An 18,572-nucleotide genomic window follows, 5' to 3' on the forward strand; every position below is an offset into this window, starting at 1 on the left:
GATCGAGACCACAGTGAAACCCCGTCTCTACTAAAAATACAAAAAATTAGCCGGGCGTGGTGGCGGGCGCCTGTAGTCCCAGCTACTCGGAGAGGCTGAGGCAGGAGAATGGCGTGAACCTGGGAGGTGGAGCTTGCAGTGAGCTGAGATCGCGCCACTGCACTCCAGCCTGGGCGATAGAGCGAGACTCCGTCTCAAAAAAAAAAAAAAAAAAAAAAGCTAATTACATTGAAAAACAAATTACCAATATCAGGAACAAAGAGGAGGACATTACTATGGAACGTAGAGACATTAAAAAAGATAAGAGGATATTATATACAAATTTATACCAATAAAGTTTGAAGATTTATGTGCAATAGACAAATTCCTTGAAATCTACAACTTAACAAAATTAACACAAGAAGTAAAGGAAAATGTGAGTAGTCCCATAACACAAAATAAGTGGAATGTGTAACGAAAAACTTTTTCACAAAGAAAATTCTAGGTTCAGATGGCTTCATCCACCAATTCTGTCACATATTTAAAGAAGAAATAACACTAATCTCACATAAATTTTTTCAGAAAATAGAAAAATAAGACATATTGGCTGGGCGCAGTGGCTCATGCTTGTGGGAGGCCGAGACGGGCAGATTGCCTGAGCTCAGGAGTTCGAGACCAGCCTGGGCAACACAATGAAATCCCGTCTCTTCTAAAATACAAAAAAATTAGATGGGTGGGGTGGCGTGTGCCTAGTCCCAGCTACTCAGGAGGCTGAGGCAGGAGAATTGCTTGAACCTGGGAGGTGGAGGTTGCAGTGAGCTGAGATCGTGCCACTGCACTCCAGTTCAGGCAACAGAGTGAGACTTTGTCTGGAAAAAAAAAAAAAAAAAGAAATATTTCCCACCTAAGTGTATAAGGCTAGAACAACCTTGATATAAAACCTAATGAAGACATTACAGGAAAGAAAAATTTAAGACCAATCTCACTTATGAATGAATGGGAAATCTAGACTATTAGCAAACCAAATTCAGCAACATATAAAAATGATAATACATCATAGCAAAGTTGAGTTATTCGAGAAATGCAAGGCTGGTTTAACAACAGAAAATCAGTATTATTTACCATAAAGGAGAAAAATTATATGATCATCAATAGAGGCACAAAAAATTTTTGATAAGTGTTTGATAAAATTAAACACCAGTACACAATTTTAAATAAATAAGTAAATATATAAATAAATATATCTCCTCTGGAAGGCAGAGGCTGCAGTGAGCTGAGATTGTGCCACTGCACTCCAGCCTGGGTGACGAGTGAGACTCTAAAAAAATAAATAAATAAATAACATAGCAAACTGAGAATAAAAATATACCACCTGAATTTGATTTTGCTAAGTGATGAGTAGGGAAAGATACTATTTTTAAATTTGCTTTATTCTGATAACTTGTGAAGTTGAGATTCTTTTTGTGTTTATTAGTCATTAGGTCCCCTCCTCTCTGCATTACTGATCATGTCATTTGACTAATTTTCTGTTGAGTCAAGTGTCTTTTCCTTATTAATTTTTAGGCTTACTGATAAATTCTGAATACTGATCCTTGGTTATATGCATAGCAAACATCTTTTTTTCAGTCTGTGGCTTGTCTTGTATTTTATTATTACTTTTAAAGTTTTAGATTTATTTATCTATTTATTTATTTATTATGAATGGATAGTACATTCAAATGAAGATAAAATCCAGAAAATACAAAAGAGCATACAGTGAAAACTTTCTCTCCCACTCTTCTTCCCCTTTTATCCATTTCTCTTTAGAGGCATTGTGACTTCATTTTTAAGAAATTTAGTGTGTAATGTCATTTGTTATACAGAAAAATTTAATGTAGTTAAATTTATGATTCTTTGGGGATTGTGCTTTTTATGTCTTGTTTAAGAAACTCTTCCTCTGTTGCATTAATTTATTCTATATTGTTTTTTAATGTTTTTAAATTTGGCTTTTCATATTTAGATATTTACTTGGTTTGGAATTTATTTTTTGTCTGTGATGTGAGGTAGGGATCACCCCTCCCCCATATTGTAAAACTACCTGTTCTGTGCTTTTACATTTGTAACTGTTTCGTCTAGTATAACTTAAGTGGTGATGGGAGTCTGCTTTTGAGCTTCATCTATGCATTGGCAAATACAGTTAATTAACTGGTCTAGTTTTTTATCTCTATTTTCCTACTTGCAGATGAGTGCTCAGAGTCCTAAGTACTGCCTTTCAGGCCCCATAATGTGCCCTTGTATCCTCTAACATGTCTGGAATTTGCGTAGGCTATGCTGGGGCAGGGAAAGGAGAGTTTTTTTGTCACAGCAAACAAGGGGAAAGCTTTCTTCCTGTCTCTTCGATTTACCAATGCCTCATCAGAAGCTTTCAGCACTTGTGTAAGAAATGTATTTATTTTCTTGAACTTTAGTATATTTAGTTTGTTTTACAATATTGTAGAGTAGAAAGTTGTTTTTGCTTAAACATAGTAGTTTTTTCTTTAGTCCTATAAATTTCTTAAGTTCTTAAATATGTTTCTTGATATTTTTAGCTTTATATTGTGGTATTGTGTATTCTTTGGAAAGGGATTAGTGGGCTTTGTGATATGGGAATAACTTTAAGAAAAATAACCCGCTATAACTCTTTTCCATCTTTTACCTTCCATTTGATTTCTCTTTTAACTATTTCCATCTCTTAGATATTGTTTTACCATATGGTCCACACAGAAAAAGTGAGGAAGTAGGGGAAAAGAAAAGAACTAGCTTAAAGAAATTAAAGTGTGACATAACAAGAAAGAATGAACATGGGAAGAAAGGGGAGAAAAAACAGGGGAAAAGAAACTGAGATTGTTTACATGTTACGTATGTGTTAGGAGTTCCAAGGTATCTTTTTTTTTCTTGTATTCTTTATAAATAGTAGGAGCAGTCTTGAACCTGTTTATTCTTCTATCTGTTTGTGCGGTTTAGGAGGGAGTAGTTTTGGGGATGATGGCCAAGTAGGAAGGATTCTATTGAAAAACAATACATGTTGCTTCTAGTTTCTTTCTCACTTGTGTACAATATTTGATCCAGTTTAGTGCTGGAAGGGTCAACTGTGTTCAAAGTGTTAGAATCCTGAGTTTTGCTCTGGACATTAATAGAAGTCTGTAAGTTTTAGGTATGTGTGTGTTTCTGTTTCAGGAATGTAATGGTTGCTATTAATACACATTTTTATGTTAATGCTAATTTGATCTGAATCAGTTATTGAGAATTAAAAGGGATGTGAATTCCAGAAAATGATTAGTTTAGACTCAATAAATTATAAGACTCTTTTTGGTGCTACACATTTTATGATTTTTCTGGCCCTCCTGATAGGGTAGTAATTTCTCATTGGCAGTGATTATAAACAATAGTCTTATATTGACCCTTGTTTCTTGACTGAAATAAGCTGACGTTAAAAAAAGAGGCTCTTGTCAGTGATTTAAGATGAAGTTGCTTCTAATTCTAATTGGCTTTTATTTATCATCATTGGCATTTGAACAGGAAAAATAACCTAGTGTATAAAAAGGTTGAAGAGAGAAGCATTTTAAATTCTAGTTTTTTTAGTTACTTTTTGGCTTGAGGACATACATTCCTTGTTTTTAATTTTTATGCCATTTCTGATAATACATTATCATTTCAGAGAAAAGAAGGAATCTCCTAGCCACCAACTGAAGATGTGGGCTATTGATTAAATCATGTAATAATTTTTCAAGGAAATAGAGATGAATTTTGAAGTTTACCCATGCCTTGTTTTCACTATACTGTTATTGACAATTATCCATGTAGTATTGACAATGTCCTTTGTAGATTAGTTATATTTAATATTTAGAAGTGCCATCATTTTTCCTGGAACAGTGCTTTGGTACCTAGGGTATAATGGACCACTTTTAAGTTGTGATTGCTTTTACTGTGGGTATGTTTGTATGAGTCAGGTGAATTTCAATTCTGACCGACTGAGATATGATAACTTGTCCTCTCTAGCTTGTGTTATGACAATTTGTTGGTTATATAATAGATGACTGTTTATATAATAAAGATTAGAACAAGCCATTAGAATTTATTGTTAATGGATACAAACTATGTGTCTGCTGTAAGAGTTTCAATTATACAGTTTTTAAATATAACAACATATTAGAAGTAAAAAGGGGTTGATATGGTTTGGCTATGTCCCCACACAAATCTCATCTTGAATTCTGGCTCCCATAATCCCCACGGTTGTGCGAGGAGCCCAGTGGGAGGTAATTGAATCATGGGGGCGGGTTTTTCCTGTGCTGTTCTCTTGACAGTGAATAAGTCTCACAAGAGCTGATGTTTTTATAAAGGACAGTTCCCCTGCACACACTCTCTTGCCTGCTGCCGCGTAAGACATACCTTTGTTTCCCCTTCGCCTTCCACCATGATTGTCAGGCCTCCCTAGCCAATGAACTATGAGTCCATTAAACCTCTCTTTCCTTTATAAATTACTGAGTCTCTGGTATGTCTTTATTAACAGCGTGAGAACAGACTAATACAGTAAATTGGTACCAGTAGAGTTGGGTACTACTGTAAGGATACCTGAAAATGTGGAAGCAACTTTTGAACTGAGTAACAGGCAGAGGTTGGAACAGTTTAGAGGACTCAGAAGACAGGGAAATGTGGGAAAGTTTGGAACTTCCTAGAGATTATGTAGGGCTCAGAATACAGGAAGATGTGGGAAAGTTTTGAACTTCCTAGAGACTTGTTGAATAGCTTTGACCAAAATGCTGATAGTGATATGGACAGTGAAGTCCAGACTGATATGGTCTCAGATGGAGATGAGGAACTTGTTGGGAACTTATATGAAGGTCACTCTTGCTATGCAAAGAGACTGGCGGCATTTTGCCCCTGCCCTAGAGATCTGTGGAACTTTGAACTTGAGAGAGATGATTTAGGTGGAAGAAATTTCTAAGTGGCAAAGTGTTCAAGAGGAAGCAGAACATAAAAGTTTGAAAAATTTGCAGCCTGACAATGCAGTAGAAAAGAAAGACTCATTTTCTGCAGAGAAATTCAAGCTGACAGCAGAAATTTGTGTAGATAAGGAAGAGCCAAATGCTAATTTCCAAGACAATGGGGAAAATGTCTCCAGGGCATGTCAGAGACCTTTGTAGCAGCCCTTCCCCATCACAAGCCTGGAGGCCTACAAGGAAAAATGATATTGTGGGCTGGGCCCAGGGCCTTGCTGCTTTGCACAGTCCCTGGACTTGGTGCCCTGGGTCCCAGCTATGGCTAAAAGGGGCCAGTGTACAGCTCAGCCCATTGCTTCACAGGGGGCAAGCCCCAAGCCTTGGCGGCTTACTTGTGGTTTTGGGCCTGCGGGTGCACAGAAGTCAAGAATTGAGGTTTGGGAACCTCAGCCTAGATTTCAGAGGATGTATGGAAATGCCTCAATGTCAAGGCAGAGGTGTGCTGCAGGGATGGAGCCCTCATGGAGAACCTCTGCTAGGGCAGTTCAGAAGAAGGAAAATGTGGGATGGGAGCCCCCATACAGAGTCCCCACTGGGGCACTGCCTAGTAGAGTTGTGAGAAGAGGGCCACCATCCTCCAGATCCCAGAACTGTAGATCCACTGACAGCTTGCACTGTGCACCTGGAAAAGCTGCAAACACTCAATGCCAGCCTGTGAAAGCAACCAGGAGTGGGGATGTACCCAGCAAAGCCACAGGGGCAGAGCTGCCCAAGACCATGAGAACCCACCTCTTGCATCAGCATGACCTGGATGTGAGATGTGGAGTCAAAGGAGATTATTTCACAGCTGTAAGATTTAATTACTGCCTTGTTGGATTTCAGACTTGCATGGGGCCTGTAGCCCTTTGTTTTGGCCAATTTCTCCCATTTGGAATGGGTGTATTTACCCAATGCCTGTACTCTCATTGTACCTAGGAAGTAACTAACTTGCTTTTGATTTTACAGGCTCATAGGCAGAAGGGACTTGCCTTGTCCCAGATGAGACTTTGGACTGTGGACTTTCGAGTTAATGCTGAAATAAGTTAAGACTTCGGGGGACTGTTGGGGAGGCATAATTGGTTTTGAAATGTGAGGACATGAGATTTGGGAGGGGCCGGGGCGGAATGATATGGTTTGGCTGTGTCCCCACCCAAATCTCATTTTGAATTGTAGCTCCCATAATCCCCCCATGTCATGAGAGGAACTCGGTAGAAGGTAATTGAATCATGAGGTGGTTTTTTCCCCGCATGAATAAGTCTCATGAGATCTGATGGTTTTATAAAGGGCAGTTACCCTGCACACACTCTCTTGCCTGCTGCCATGTAAGATGTGCCTTTGTTCCTCTTTCGCCTTCTGCCATGATTGTGAGGCCTCCCCAGTCATGTGGAACTGTGAGTCCATTAAAGCTCTTTTTCTTTATAAATTACCCAGTCTTGGATATTTCTTCATAGCAGTATGAAAATGGACTAATACAGGGGTATAGTAGGCATTGGGAAACAAAGAACAGGGAAGAGAAGATTTCTGAGATTCAAAGGAGTTTTGCCAGGAGTATAGCCCAATGTAATGTAAGAGTAGAGAACCAGCTAAGAACAGGAGCCCTAGAGAGAAGAACCTGTCTGAGCAGAGGTTGGACTTAGATGATGATGGATGGGTCAGAGGCATCCAGAATTGAAGGATTTTAAAGTAAAACCTATTTGTGGATATGGGAAAAGCTGAATTAATTACTGTTTTATGTACCTATAAATGCCTTCCCTTCTGTGAGGCTTTGTGGTTATAAGGAACAGTGTTCAAGGGCATCTGGCTCAGTTAAAGGAAGCTGACTATAAGGAAACCTCTGCCATTGCGTGGAGTCAGGACCAAATAATCCAATGAGTAGTGCATAAGAAACATACAAAAATGATGTCCTGAAAGATTTTCTTCTGTGTTTTTCAGTGACGCCATCTGCAGTTTTGTGATCTGCAATGATTCTTCCCTTCGAGGTCAGCCCATTATCTTTAATCCTGACTTTTTTGTGGAGAAGCTCCGACATGAGAAACCTGAGGTTTTCACTGAGTTGGTGGTCAGCAATATCACAAGGCTCATCGATTTACCTGGAACTGAGTTGGCTCAGCTGATGGGGGAAGTGGACCTTAAGTTGCCTGGCGGGGCCGGCCCAGCATCAGGATTCTTCCGGTCTCTCATGTCTCTCAAGCGAAAGGGTAGGAGATGTGTCTGTGAAGGGTGGGCAGGCCTCAGCTGCTCCCTGGGCTTCTCTCTCAACATCTACACATTCACTGAAGAGTTGCTATTAACTTAAAGCATTTTTTTTGGCCATTTTTTTCAGTTTTTATAAGTAGTAACACCTTAAGTAATAGTAATACAAATTATAAAAACTGTCTAGATAAATAAATAATTAAACTAAAGCAAATATTTTCAGTCCCTGAGAGATGACATGATTAACTTAGGTAGTTATCGGCACGTCTTGATTTTCATGCCCTATTAATATGTGAAAATAATCTTTAAAGACCAAAGTTACATAGCTAGAGACTATAGAACAGAATGCTTGAATTTTCTTTTTTTTAAGGGATGGGGTCTCACTCTGTTGCCGATGCTGGAGTGCAGTGGTGTCATCATAGCTCACTGCAGCCTTGAATTACTGGGCTCAAACTATCCTTCTGTCTCAGCCTCCCACTAGCTGGGACTACAGGTGCATGACACCATGCCTGACTGTTTTCTATTTTTGTAGAGATGGGGTCTCACTATGTTGCCCAGGCTGGTCTCAAACTCCTGGCCTCAAGCAGTCCTCCCACCTCAGCCTCCCAAAGTGCTGGGATTACAGGTGTGAGCCACCATGCCTGGCCTTCTGTTTGTTTGTTAAATTAAATACTAACATGCTAGATAGCTCCTTCTTACTTACTAGATATACGCTTCTTACTTAAATAAGAAGATGGTCTTTCCCTTCAGGGAACCTACAGTCTAATATTGAACTTAGAGAGAGCTGATTGAGAGTTGTCCTGCTTGCATTTTCTGGTGCACTTCCAGTTCTAAGGTTTTTGTTTACTGACCATGTGAAAACGCTTGCTGAATTGTAAAATAGGATGCTTGAATGGTTTTAGGTATGATGATTTTGTACTATTTGTGTGAAATATAGCTCTGTCATATCATATGGTTTTTCAGAAAAAGGAATGATATTTGGGTCCCCACTGACGGAGGAAGGCATTGCCCAGATTTACCAACTGATTGAATATCTACACAAAAGTAAGACTACTTGAAATTTTATCATTCTTTGTTTAATGAAGAATTCTGTTTTCTATTGAGAGCTAACTGCCTTGAGTTAGTAGGTGCCAATTAACCATCAACAAAGGAACTAACCAGTGTTAATTTCGGGTGGCATGTTTTTAAATATATTTCCTTTTAAACTTCGTCTCATATATTCATTTGTTTTATACTCTAAAAGTGTATATAAATTAGACTGTGTCTATGAAGTCACATTTACCTCTTGCCTCAGAGAGACACTTCTGGAAAAATATGTTGTCCCTAAAGAATTGTTGCATTTATTTAAGAGAGCATGGTACCTTTTTTCTCCAGAATTCTATGATTAAAACACACTCTTTACTTTTTTTTTTTTTGTTTTTTGAGACAAGGTCTCGTTCTGTCACCCAGGCTGGGATACAGTGGTGTGATCTTGGCTCACTGCCGCCTTGACCTCCTGGGCTCAGGTGATTCTCCCACCTCGGCCTCCCTAGTAACTGGGATCACAAGCTTGCACCACCACACCCAGCTACTTTTTGTAGTTTTTTGTAGAGATGGGGTTTTGCCATATTGCCTAGGCTTGTCTTGAACTACTGTGCTTAAGTGATTCACCCGCCTAGGCCTCCCAAAGTGCTGAGATTATAGGCATGAGCCATTGCGCCTGGCCTAGGGACGAATAGTTTAGTTGGGATGACCCTAAAGCTTCTGGGAATCTCTTAGGAATTTGACACATTAGAGTTCTAATTCCTGGAGCAATGCGGAGACTCTGGATTCATTCTGGGCTCGGAAAACAGTTTACAAGAGCCACAAACATCCACAGATGTATGTAGCCCCTCCAAACGAAGTCTGGGATAAACAAGAAGAGGTCTTTAGGGAGATTTGGCTTTTTTTAAGTTTATTTTTCAAGCTATTCCTGACCGTTGATTGGGTTAAATTCAGATTGTCTATCCATACCTCAGGAGGTTGAATGACTCCCAGGAGGACTACCTTTTAGTTTGGAAGATCTCCAAATGCTCAGGGACTTTTAGATATGTCTCCTCAGGAGGTCAGTAGGTTCTAAACTACCCTGGTGAAAAAAGGCAAAAACTTACTTGAAAGACTTTGTGAAGGGTCTTTTAAGTGTAAAATAGTCTTTAGACCATGTATTTTAATCATAATCTTTTTGCTTCCTTTTTGCCTGTCCTCTGCTTTCTTTTATGCTAAACAGACTTGCGAGTAGAGGGTTTGTTTAGAGTACCGGGTAATAGTGTCCGACAGCAGATTTTAAGGGATGCTCTCAATAATGGAACTGACATTGACTTGGAATCAGGGGAATTTCACTCAAATGATGTTGCCACTTTGCTGAAGATGTTTCTAGGAGAGTTGCCGGAGCCTCTGCTGACACATAAACATTTCAATGCACACCTCAAAATCGCTGGTGAGTATAGGAAGTAAGAAGGAGATGTAAATACATTTCTTTCAATTTAGTAAAATTCCTAGGAATTTTCTGTTGCTTGTGACCCACAGAAATACTTCTATTAATATTGGTTAAGATTTCGTGATATTGCTGGATTTCTCTGGGTACTCATAGGTATTGGCTAGTTAAGTTTAATTTTAATCAAATGGCTTTCTTGATAAATAAGCTTTGTATTGAGATAAGGAGCTGGTAGTAAGATGTCGTCTGAGTTTTATTTATTTTTGACTCTCTGATAGATCCTCGAATAGTGTGTTGAACATTTTAGTTGGAGACATGCTCTCACTCTGTCACTTAGGCTAGAGTGCAGTGGTGCAACCTTGGCTCACTGCAGCCTTGCTCTCCCGGGCTCAGGTGAGCCTCCCACCTCAGCCTCCCAAGTAGCTGGAACTATAGGCGTGCGGCACCACGCCTGGCAAGTTTTTTTTGTATTTTTTGTAGACATGGGGTTTCGCCATGTTGCCCAGGCTCAAACTCTTGGGCTCAAGCGATCTGCCCACCTTGGCCTCCTGAAGTGCTGGGATTATAGGCGTGAGCCACTGTGCCCAACCCCATTTTAGTTGCTTAATAAATGTATGCTTTTCATTGGATTGATTCATATATTTCAGATGTTTACAGGTTCGGTATTTTTGCCTTGGTTTGGGGTTTTTGCTCAGTATTTCTGTGCCTCAGTTGAGGACATCTCTACTCTTGGAAATTTGTTTTTTTGTTTGTTTGTTTGTTTTTTGAGACTGAGTCTCGCTCTGTCACCAGGCTGGAGCGCAATGGTACGATCTCGGCTCACTGCAACCTCCGCTTCCCGGGTTCAAGTGATTCTCCTGCCTCAGCCTCCCGAGTAGCTGGCACTACAGGCGCGCGCCACCATGCCCAGCTAATTTTTGTATTTTTAGTAGAGACGAGATTTCACCATGTTGATCAGGCTGGTCTCGAACTTCTGATCTCGTGATCCGCCCACCTCGGCCTCCCAAAGTGCTGGGATTACAGACGTAAGCCACCGCACCCAGCCAAGGAAGTTTATTTTTTTAAAAAATTATTATTTGTTTTCTGAATAGAAACACATAGTTCAAAATTCAGATGATTCAAATAATATACAGTAAAAACCTTCTCTCGTACACTTGTTCCCCAACACCCAGTTCTTCTCAGAAACAACCAGTGTTACTGATTTAAAAAATTTTTTTTTTTTTTTTAAAGAAAGCTTGTTCCCCAGGCTGGTCTCAAACTCCTGGCTTCAAGTGATCCTCCCTCCTCAGTCTCCCAAAGTGCTAGGATTGCAGGCATGAGCCGCAGCCCCCAGACCAGTGTCACTGATTTCTAAAGTATCCTTCCAGAGATATTTTGTGTGCTTCCAAACAAATACATATATTCCTTTTCTCCTATTTTTATGTCATAGGTTACACAGATGGTGCTGTGGTTAGCTTTTTTCACTTACTGTATCTTGGAGAATGTTCCATTTTCAGCTCATAAATAGTTTCTTCATACTCCTTTATACCCGTGTGGTAGGGAATTCATTCTTAAATTGCACGTCTGTTATGCTGCTATGGGCTCTAAGTGTTCACAGCATCAATATCCATTACTGCAGTTGCTTAGTTTCCTGCCTCTGAGTATTTTTCCTGTTTCTTCTAATTATACGGAAAAGAAATATAAGGTTTTTTTGCTTTTGAATAATTTTTACTACTTAAAGAAACAAGTGTCGAATTTAAAAAATCTAATATGATTAGTTTTTTTTTAGCACTTTTCGTAGCAATCCAAATGATGCAATGAGTAAATGTCACTAGAATGTTACACAATTTTACAATTATTTTGGGGAGAAATAAAGATGTTAGACCTTTGAAAAAGATTTGGAAAATATTCTTTTTACAGGTGTTAACATGAAGGATTCTTGTTTTGTTTGCTTTCCAGTTCAGTTCATTCATTTAGTGCAATATTTGAAATCCTCCCTTCCACTACCCTGTGACTGACTGTTCTTTGAGAACATACTGAGGCGTGGCACGGTTGTAGCCTTTCATATGCCTTGCTGATAACTGGAAATAATTTTTGTTTGCAGTTTCATATTAACAGGGAACATCTTCTAGAAATGTTACCTGCCTTTCCTAAACCTGGAATTATTGAGGTTAAACAGCTTAAATAACACTGTAATCATTTTTACATCTATATGAGTTGTACTCAAATGGTTATTAGTGTCCTTTGAAATTCTCATTATCTAGGGGACTGTTTTCATTGATAATCTTTTTAGTCTGTTAGGGAAGAACCAATAATTCTGACCCTATTGGGAGCTGCCTGTTATAAGGAGCAGCTTGTGAATAAGAACATATTCATTCTCATTTTTCATTCTCATTTTTCTTTTAGCTGTAAAATATCTGAGTGGGGAAAAGTGGAGTGAGTGGCATTATCAAAGGCATGTGTAGATCTTTTTTTTTTTTTTTTTTTTTTTTTTATAGAGATGGGGTTTCGCCATGTTGCCCAGGCTGGTCTCGAACTCCTGGGCTCAAGGGATCTGCCCACCTTGGCCTCTCAAAGTGCTGGGGTTACAGGCATGTGCCACTGCGCCTGACTTGGATGTGTGTTTATTTCTCTTGGGTGTATACCTAGGAATGGAATTTCTTGGTCAAATGGTAACTGTCACTTTTTGAGGAACTGCCAAAATGTTTTCTAAGTGGTTATATCATTTTATATTCCCACCAGCAATGTAGGAGGGTTTAATTTTCTCTGCATCTTTGCCAACATTTTTTATTGTCAGTCTGTTTGTAGTTATAGCCATTGTAGTGGGTATGAAGTGGTATGTCATTGTGGTTTTGATTTATAGTTTTTTTTTGTTTTGTTTTGTTTTTTCTGAGACAGAGTCTTGCTCTGTTGCCCAGGCTGGAGTGCAGGGGCGTGATCTCGGCTCACTGCAAGCTCCGCCTCCCGGGTTCACGCCATTCTCTTGCCTCTGCCTCCTGAGTAGCCGGGACTACAGGCACCCACCACCACGCCGGGCAAATTTTTTTGTATTTTTAGTAGAGACAGGGTTTCACTGGGTTAGCTGGGATGGTCTTGATCTCCTGACCTTGTGATCCGCCCGCCTCAGCCTCTCAAAGTGCTGGGATTACAGGCGTGAGCCACTGTGCCCGGCCTGATTTATAGTTTCTTGATGTCTAATGATACTGAGCATACAAAGCCTCTTGGCCACTTGTATACCTTCTGAAGGAATGTCTATTCAAATCCTGTACACATTAAAAAAATTTTGGCCGGGTGTAGTGGCTCACGCCTGTAATCCCAGCACTTTGGGAGGCTGAGGCAGGCAGATCACAAGGTCAGGAGATGGAGACCATCCTGGCTAACACGGTGAAACCCCGCCTCTACTAAAAATACAAAAAATTAGCCAGGCGTGGTGGCAGGCACCTGTAGTCCCAGCTACTCGGGAGGCTGAGGCAGGAGAATCGCTTGAACTGGGGAGGCGGAGGTTGCAATGAGCTGAGATTGTGTCACTGCACTCCAGCCTGGGTGACAGAGCGAGACTCTGTCTCAAAAAAAAAACAAAAAAAACAAAAACAAAACATGTTTTTTGATCTTTTTATTGTTGAATTGCATTGACATTATTTTGTTATTATGTTTTGCTGTAATCTTTGAATTGTGTTTCTGCCTGAATCTTTTTTCCCCCTTTCTTTGGTGGGAATTGAGGGGAGGATAATGGTGATAGCACTGATTTTTCTTGCTGATATTTTCTCCCCACTTTGCAAATTCTTTTTTGTCCTCAAGATTTGATGCAGTTTGATGATAAAGGAAACAAGACCAATATACCAGACAAGGACCGGCAAATTGAGGCTCTCCAGTTGCTCTTCCTCATTCTCCCTCCTCCTAATCGTAATTTGCTGAAGTTATTGCTTGATCTCCTATACCAGACAGCAAAGAAACAAGACAAGAACAAGATGTCAGCCTATAACCTTGCCCTTATGTTTGCACCCCATGTCCTGTGGCCAAAAAATGTGAGTGTTGACGGGAAGAGTAAAGATTGCTTGGTTTTCTTGGGCTGGGCCTCATTCTGTGGCTGTACATTGGTGAGATTATCAGGGGTCCAAGGTCTAGCCTTCAGCTTTATGAGGTTGGAAACTTACTTTATTAGTTCATTGAAGAGTCATCAGACCTGAGAGGGCCAATTCCTGCTAACCTCACTTATACATCAATCTCTGGTAAACCTACATGGCATTGTATTAGTGGAAACTCTTAGTGGGAAATTATAACTACTGAATAAACTAGAATACTCATTTTGGCTGGTCAGTGTGGAATCCTTAACAGGAAAGGCTTCTTGGGAAATCAAAGTAGTTTCTGAAGATCGAATGTTATAAAATTAGAATAGAGCTGTGTGATCTTATGGGATAATGTCACCAAGCTTACGGATTTATAGATGAGATGGCACTTGGAGCAATCCTGCCTTGTCCTGACTTTGCTATTTCCTGTAGATATATAGTCTCCTTGGATAAAGCTGAACTTGCTTCTTATTATGGAGACCATGGTCTTCTCAGTGACTTACATGAGAAATAAACTCACTCTCTCTTTTTTTAAAATGCCTGAGGGATAAAAACACAGAGAAATAAATTCTCTGAAGTCCTTTTTTCTATTTTTTTGAGACAGGGTCTCGTTCTATTGCCCACGCTGGAGGAGGGTAACACAATCACTGCTCATTGTAGCCTCATCTAAAGTCTTTTAAACAACTTGTTGACCTGAAGGTACATAGCTCATATTCCTGCCCACTTATAATATGGTTTTACTGTGTGATGGAGTTGTGAGCCAGGATAGGTGGGTTGGAAGCCACACACCAGCGATGTTACCTATGTCTTTTACCTTTTTTTTTTTTTTTGAGATGGAGTCTTGCTCTGTTGCCCAGGCTGGAGTGCAGTGGTGCAATCTCAGCTCACTGCAATCTCTGCCTCCCAGGTTCAAGCAATTCTCCTGCCTCAGCCTCCTGAGCAGCTGGGACTACAGGTGTGCACCACTATTCCTGGCTAATATTTGTATTTTTGTATTTTTAGTAGAGATGGGGTTTTGCCATGTTGGCCAGGCGGGTCTCGAACTGCTGACCTCAGGTGATCCACCCGCTGCTGCCTCTCGAAGTGCTGGGATTACAGGTGTGAGCCACCGCGCCTGGCCTTTTACCTTTTTTTTTTTAAACAGCTGTCTACTGGCCATTTTTTGTTTGTTTAGTCTTTTACCTTTTCTATGCATAGGCTTTTCCTCTGTAAACTGGGCATAATACAGTAAGTCCTCAACCTATTAACATCATTGATAGGTTCTTGGAAACTGAAACTTTAATCAAAATACCTATAACAAAACAAAGTATTTTTCTCATCAATATTATAATGAAAAAATGTTGAAGAAAATGATGTTATTCGAGGACCTGCTGTATGTCGGTTCACTTAACGTCATAGTTTCCAAGAACCTATTGATGCCTTAAGTGAGGACTTACTGTAATAGCTTTACTACTTACCCCACAAGGCTGTTGGGAAGATAATAGAAATAGGTTATAGTAATTTATAAAAATTTTTTGAGATTATAAGAAATGAGAAAAGTAAGGTAAAGGAGAGAGATTGTGTGAAACATTTTACTTAACAAATAACTAGTGAAAAAATAATAAAGTTCTGGGCCAGGAAGAGCCTCTGGGCGTGAGTAGGGGGAGCAGAAGACACATCAACATTTGTCCATATTAAGGAGATCAAGCCTTATAATGAAGGAATTTTAGAACCAGCTAACCAAGACTATAGAAAAGCAGTGAGCAAACTTTGGTTATAAAAAGAAGTGGTGGCGTACGCCTATAATCACAGCACTTTGGGAGGCTGAGGTAGGAGGATTGCTTGAGGACAGGAAGTTGAGGCCAGCCTGGGCAACACAGTGAGACCTTGAGACCTTGTCTCTACAAAAGGAAAAGAAAAATAAGCTAGACGTGGTGGCACATGCCTATACTCCTAGCTACTTGGGAGGCTGAGGTGGGAGGATTGCTTGAGCCAAGGAATTTGCAGCTGCAGTGAGTTATGATTGCACCACTTTACTCCAACCTGGGTAACAAAGCGAGACCCTATCTCTAAAAAAAAAAAAAAAGTATTTAAAAGCAAACAGATAAAGTAACAAAGATACATGTTGAAAATGAGGGCTTTGGGATAGTAGAGTTACTGAAGTACTTAAAAAAGACAGGAGAAACAAGGGAAGGGAATCAATGACAATTTTACTGTGTCTTTTGTTTGTTTGTTTGTTTTTTTGAGACAGAGTCTTGCTTTGTCGCCCAGGCTGGAGTGCAGTGGTGCGGTCTCCACTCACTGCAAGCTCTGCCTCCCGGGTTCACGCCATTCTCCTGCCTCAGCCTCCCGAGTATCTGGGACTACAGGCGCCCGCCACCACGCCCAGCTAATTTTTTGTATTTTTGGTAGAGACGGTGTTTCACTGTGTTAGCCAGGATGATCTCAATCTCCTGACCTTGTGATCTGTCCGCCTCGGCCTCCCAAAGTGCTGGGATTACAGGCATGAGCCACCGCGCCCGGTAATTTTACTGTGTTTTTAAGAAACAGATGTCACCTTTGGTATCAGTAGTAACCATTCTTTTTTGTCTTTGGAGAAACTCTAGTTTTCTAAAGAGGCAGTGGTGTCCTTGATGATTGGAACAGATTCTGTTTTTTCTGCCCATTTTGAATCCTAGACTAGATTTTCCTTGCCAATTTTGTTTACATGTCTAATTTTCAAGCAGAATTAGGAAATGAAAATTGATTTTCAAGGATATCCTCATCACTTCAGGGACACATTGTTTTTCTAGATTATGTCATATCCTGATGAACCAAAAAGTCTTCCCAGAATTAAACATTGTATTAGAGGCACCTAGGCTAGGGGTAGAAGCTTCATACATTTGAAAGAACAAGCTTATTGGTAAGTACTACTTTCCAGCTCTTAATGCCCGTTGTTTGGTTTCTTTTCCTCTGAATAGGTCACTGCAAATGACCTTCAGGAGAATATCACAAAGTTAAACAGTGGGATGGCTTTTATGATTAAACACTCCCAGAAACTTTTTAAGGTAGGTAAGGGATAGCATTTGGTTGGTAACAGGACAAAGAAAATGGAGCAAGATGGGATCCTAAGTGGGGCTATAAAGATGACTAAATGAGAAAAAGGTCCTGAATGGGATTGCAAACCAGAATGGACAGTGGCAAAATCCAGGGGGTAACAACCACTACGGTGGAAAGGAATAGGAATAGGAGGCTGAGTAGGGCTGGGTCCTCTGGGTAACTGGCTCCACCCTCTGCGCCATTCTTCCTTTTTCACAAAGGCAGCACACATGGCAGCTGGGTAGTTTTATCCTGCCTGCTTACTGCCAGTAGAGTTTTGGGGGTCTGCCAGTAGAATTTTGGGGGTCATTTTGTACTCGTTGGCCCTTTCAATCCAAACAGGCTGTGTTTCTGCTGACATAATTTTCTAAGAACTTTGTAGGTCTTCTGTGGATTTCATTGGGATTCATTCCATTAGACAAAGGCCACATATACAAATCTTTTGAAGATAAATCTTTCCCTACCTTGATCACCTGCTGAGAAACCTAAGGGACAGTACCTTTAAGCTTCCTAAAGGCTTTCTGGTTTAATTGAGAGGATCTGTGAGGTACACTCTTACTCTCTTGAAAGGGCCCTTTGTATGATTGAATACTCTGACCTTTTGATGTTTCTAAGGTTTTAGCAAAAGGTAGCACAGTCACATCCTTGACCTTTCCTTTAGTGTATACTTCCTTGATAGTGAGTCTCTTAATTTTAGCATCCTTTTTTCGAGACAAGGTCTCACTGTGTCGCCCAGGCTGGAGTGCATTGGTACAGTCTTGGCTCACTGCAGCCTCAACCTTCTGGGCTCAAGTGATGCTCCCACCTCAGCCTCCCCAGTAGCTGGGACCACAGGCATATACGGCCACACCTGGCTGATTTTTGTGTTTTTTGTAGAGACAGGGTTTCAACATGTTGCCCAGGCTGGTCTTGAACTCCTGGGTTCAATCCTCCTGCCACAGCCTCCCAAAGTGCTGGGATTACAGGCGTGTGCCAATTTTAGCATCTTTTGCCATCTGGAGAGGCTGAAAGTTTCCAAGATATCCAGTTCTGGTTTCTTTTTTTCTTGCAGTAAAATACTTATAAAATTTGCCATCTTAACCATTTTTAAGTGTACAGTTCTGTGACATTAAGTACATTCACGTTGTTCTGTAGCCATCATGGCCATCTATTTCCAGAACTCTTCATCTTGCAAAATTGAAACTCTGTACCCATTAAACAGTAACTCCGCATAACCCTCCTCCCATCCTTGGCAACCACCATTCTACTTTCCATCTCTATGAATTTGACTACTCTGAGTACCTCATGTAAGTGGACTCATACAGTATTTGTCTTTCTGTGACTGCCTTATTTATACTTAGCATAGTGTGCTCAAGGTTCATCCACACAGTAGCATGTGACAGGATTTCCTTCCTTTTTAAGGGTGTGTAGTATTCCACTATGTGTATATACCACATTTTGCTTATCTGTTCATCAGTTGATGGACATCCCTTTATATTCCAGATACCATCCTTTATCAGCTATATGGACAAATATTTTCTCCTATTCTGTGGGTTGCCTTTTTACTTTGTTGATAGTGTGTTTTGATGTGCAAATTTTAAAAAAATTTATGAAATCTAATTTGTCTATTTTTTCTCTTGTTGCCTGTGCCTTTGGTGTCATATCCAAGAAATCACTGCCAAATCCATTGTCATGAAGCTTTTGCCTTAAGTTTTCTTCTAAAAGTTTTTATAGTTTTAGGTCTTATATTTATGTCTTTGACCCATTTTGAGTTAATTTTTGTTTCTGGTGTTAGGTAAGGGTCCAACCTCATTCTTTTACATGTGGTTATATGGTTTTCCCAGCACCATTTGTTGAAGAAACTGTCCT

General features: G+C 40.1%; 1 protein-coding gene across 10 annotated transcripts in view; it reads left to right on the forward strand.

Moving 5' to 3' along the window:
• The window catches only part of ARHGAP19 (Rho GTPase activating protein 19), a 77,434-nt gene that overhangs the window by 21,766 nt on the left and 37,096 nt on the right, over positions 1-18,572 (forward strand). For 6 of the 10 annotated variants that reach the window (XM_063629262.1, XM_055253687.2, XM_055253699.2 and 3 more), the window contains exons 2-6: positions 6,909-7,174; positions 8,133-8,213; positions 9,415-9,624; positions 13,399-13,625; positions 16,607-16,693. In XM_063629262.1, the coding sequence (XP_063485332.1) occupies positions 6,909-7,174; positions 8,133-8,213; positions 9,415-9,624; positions 13,399-13,625; positions 16,607-16,693 (871 nt within the window). Of the gene's footprint in view, positions 1-2,341; positions 2,395-6,908; positions 7,175-8,132; positions 8,214-9,414; positions 9,625-13,398; positions 13,626-16,606; positions 16,694-18,572 lie in introns of those variants that run through there. The other 4 variants (XM_063629266.1, XM_063629272.1, XM_055253711.2 and 1 more) reach the window with 3 other exon arrangements.

The sequence above is a fragment of the Symphalangus syndactylus genome, chromosome 2 (assembly GCF_028878055.3).
Source record: "Symphalangus syndactylus isolate Jambi chromosome 2, NHGRI_mSymSyn1-v2.1_pri, whole genome shotgun sequence".
NCBI lineage: Eukaryota > Metazoa > Chordata > Mammalia > Primates > Hylobatidae > Symphalangus > Symphalangus syndactylus.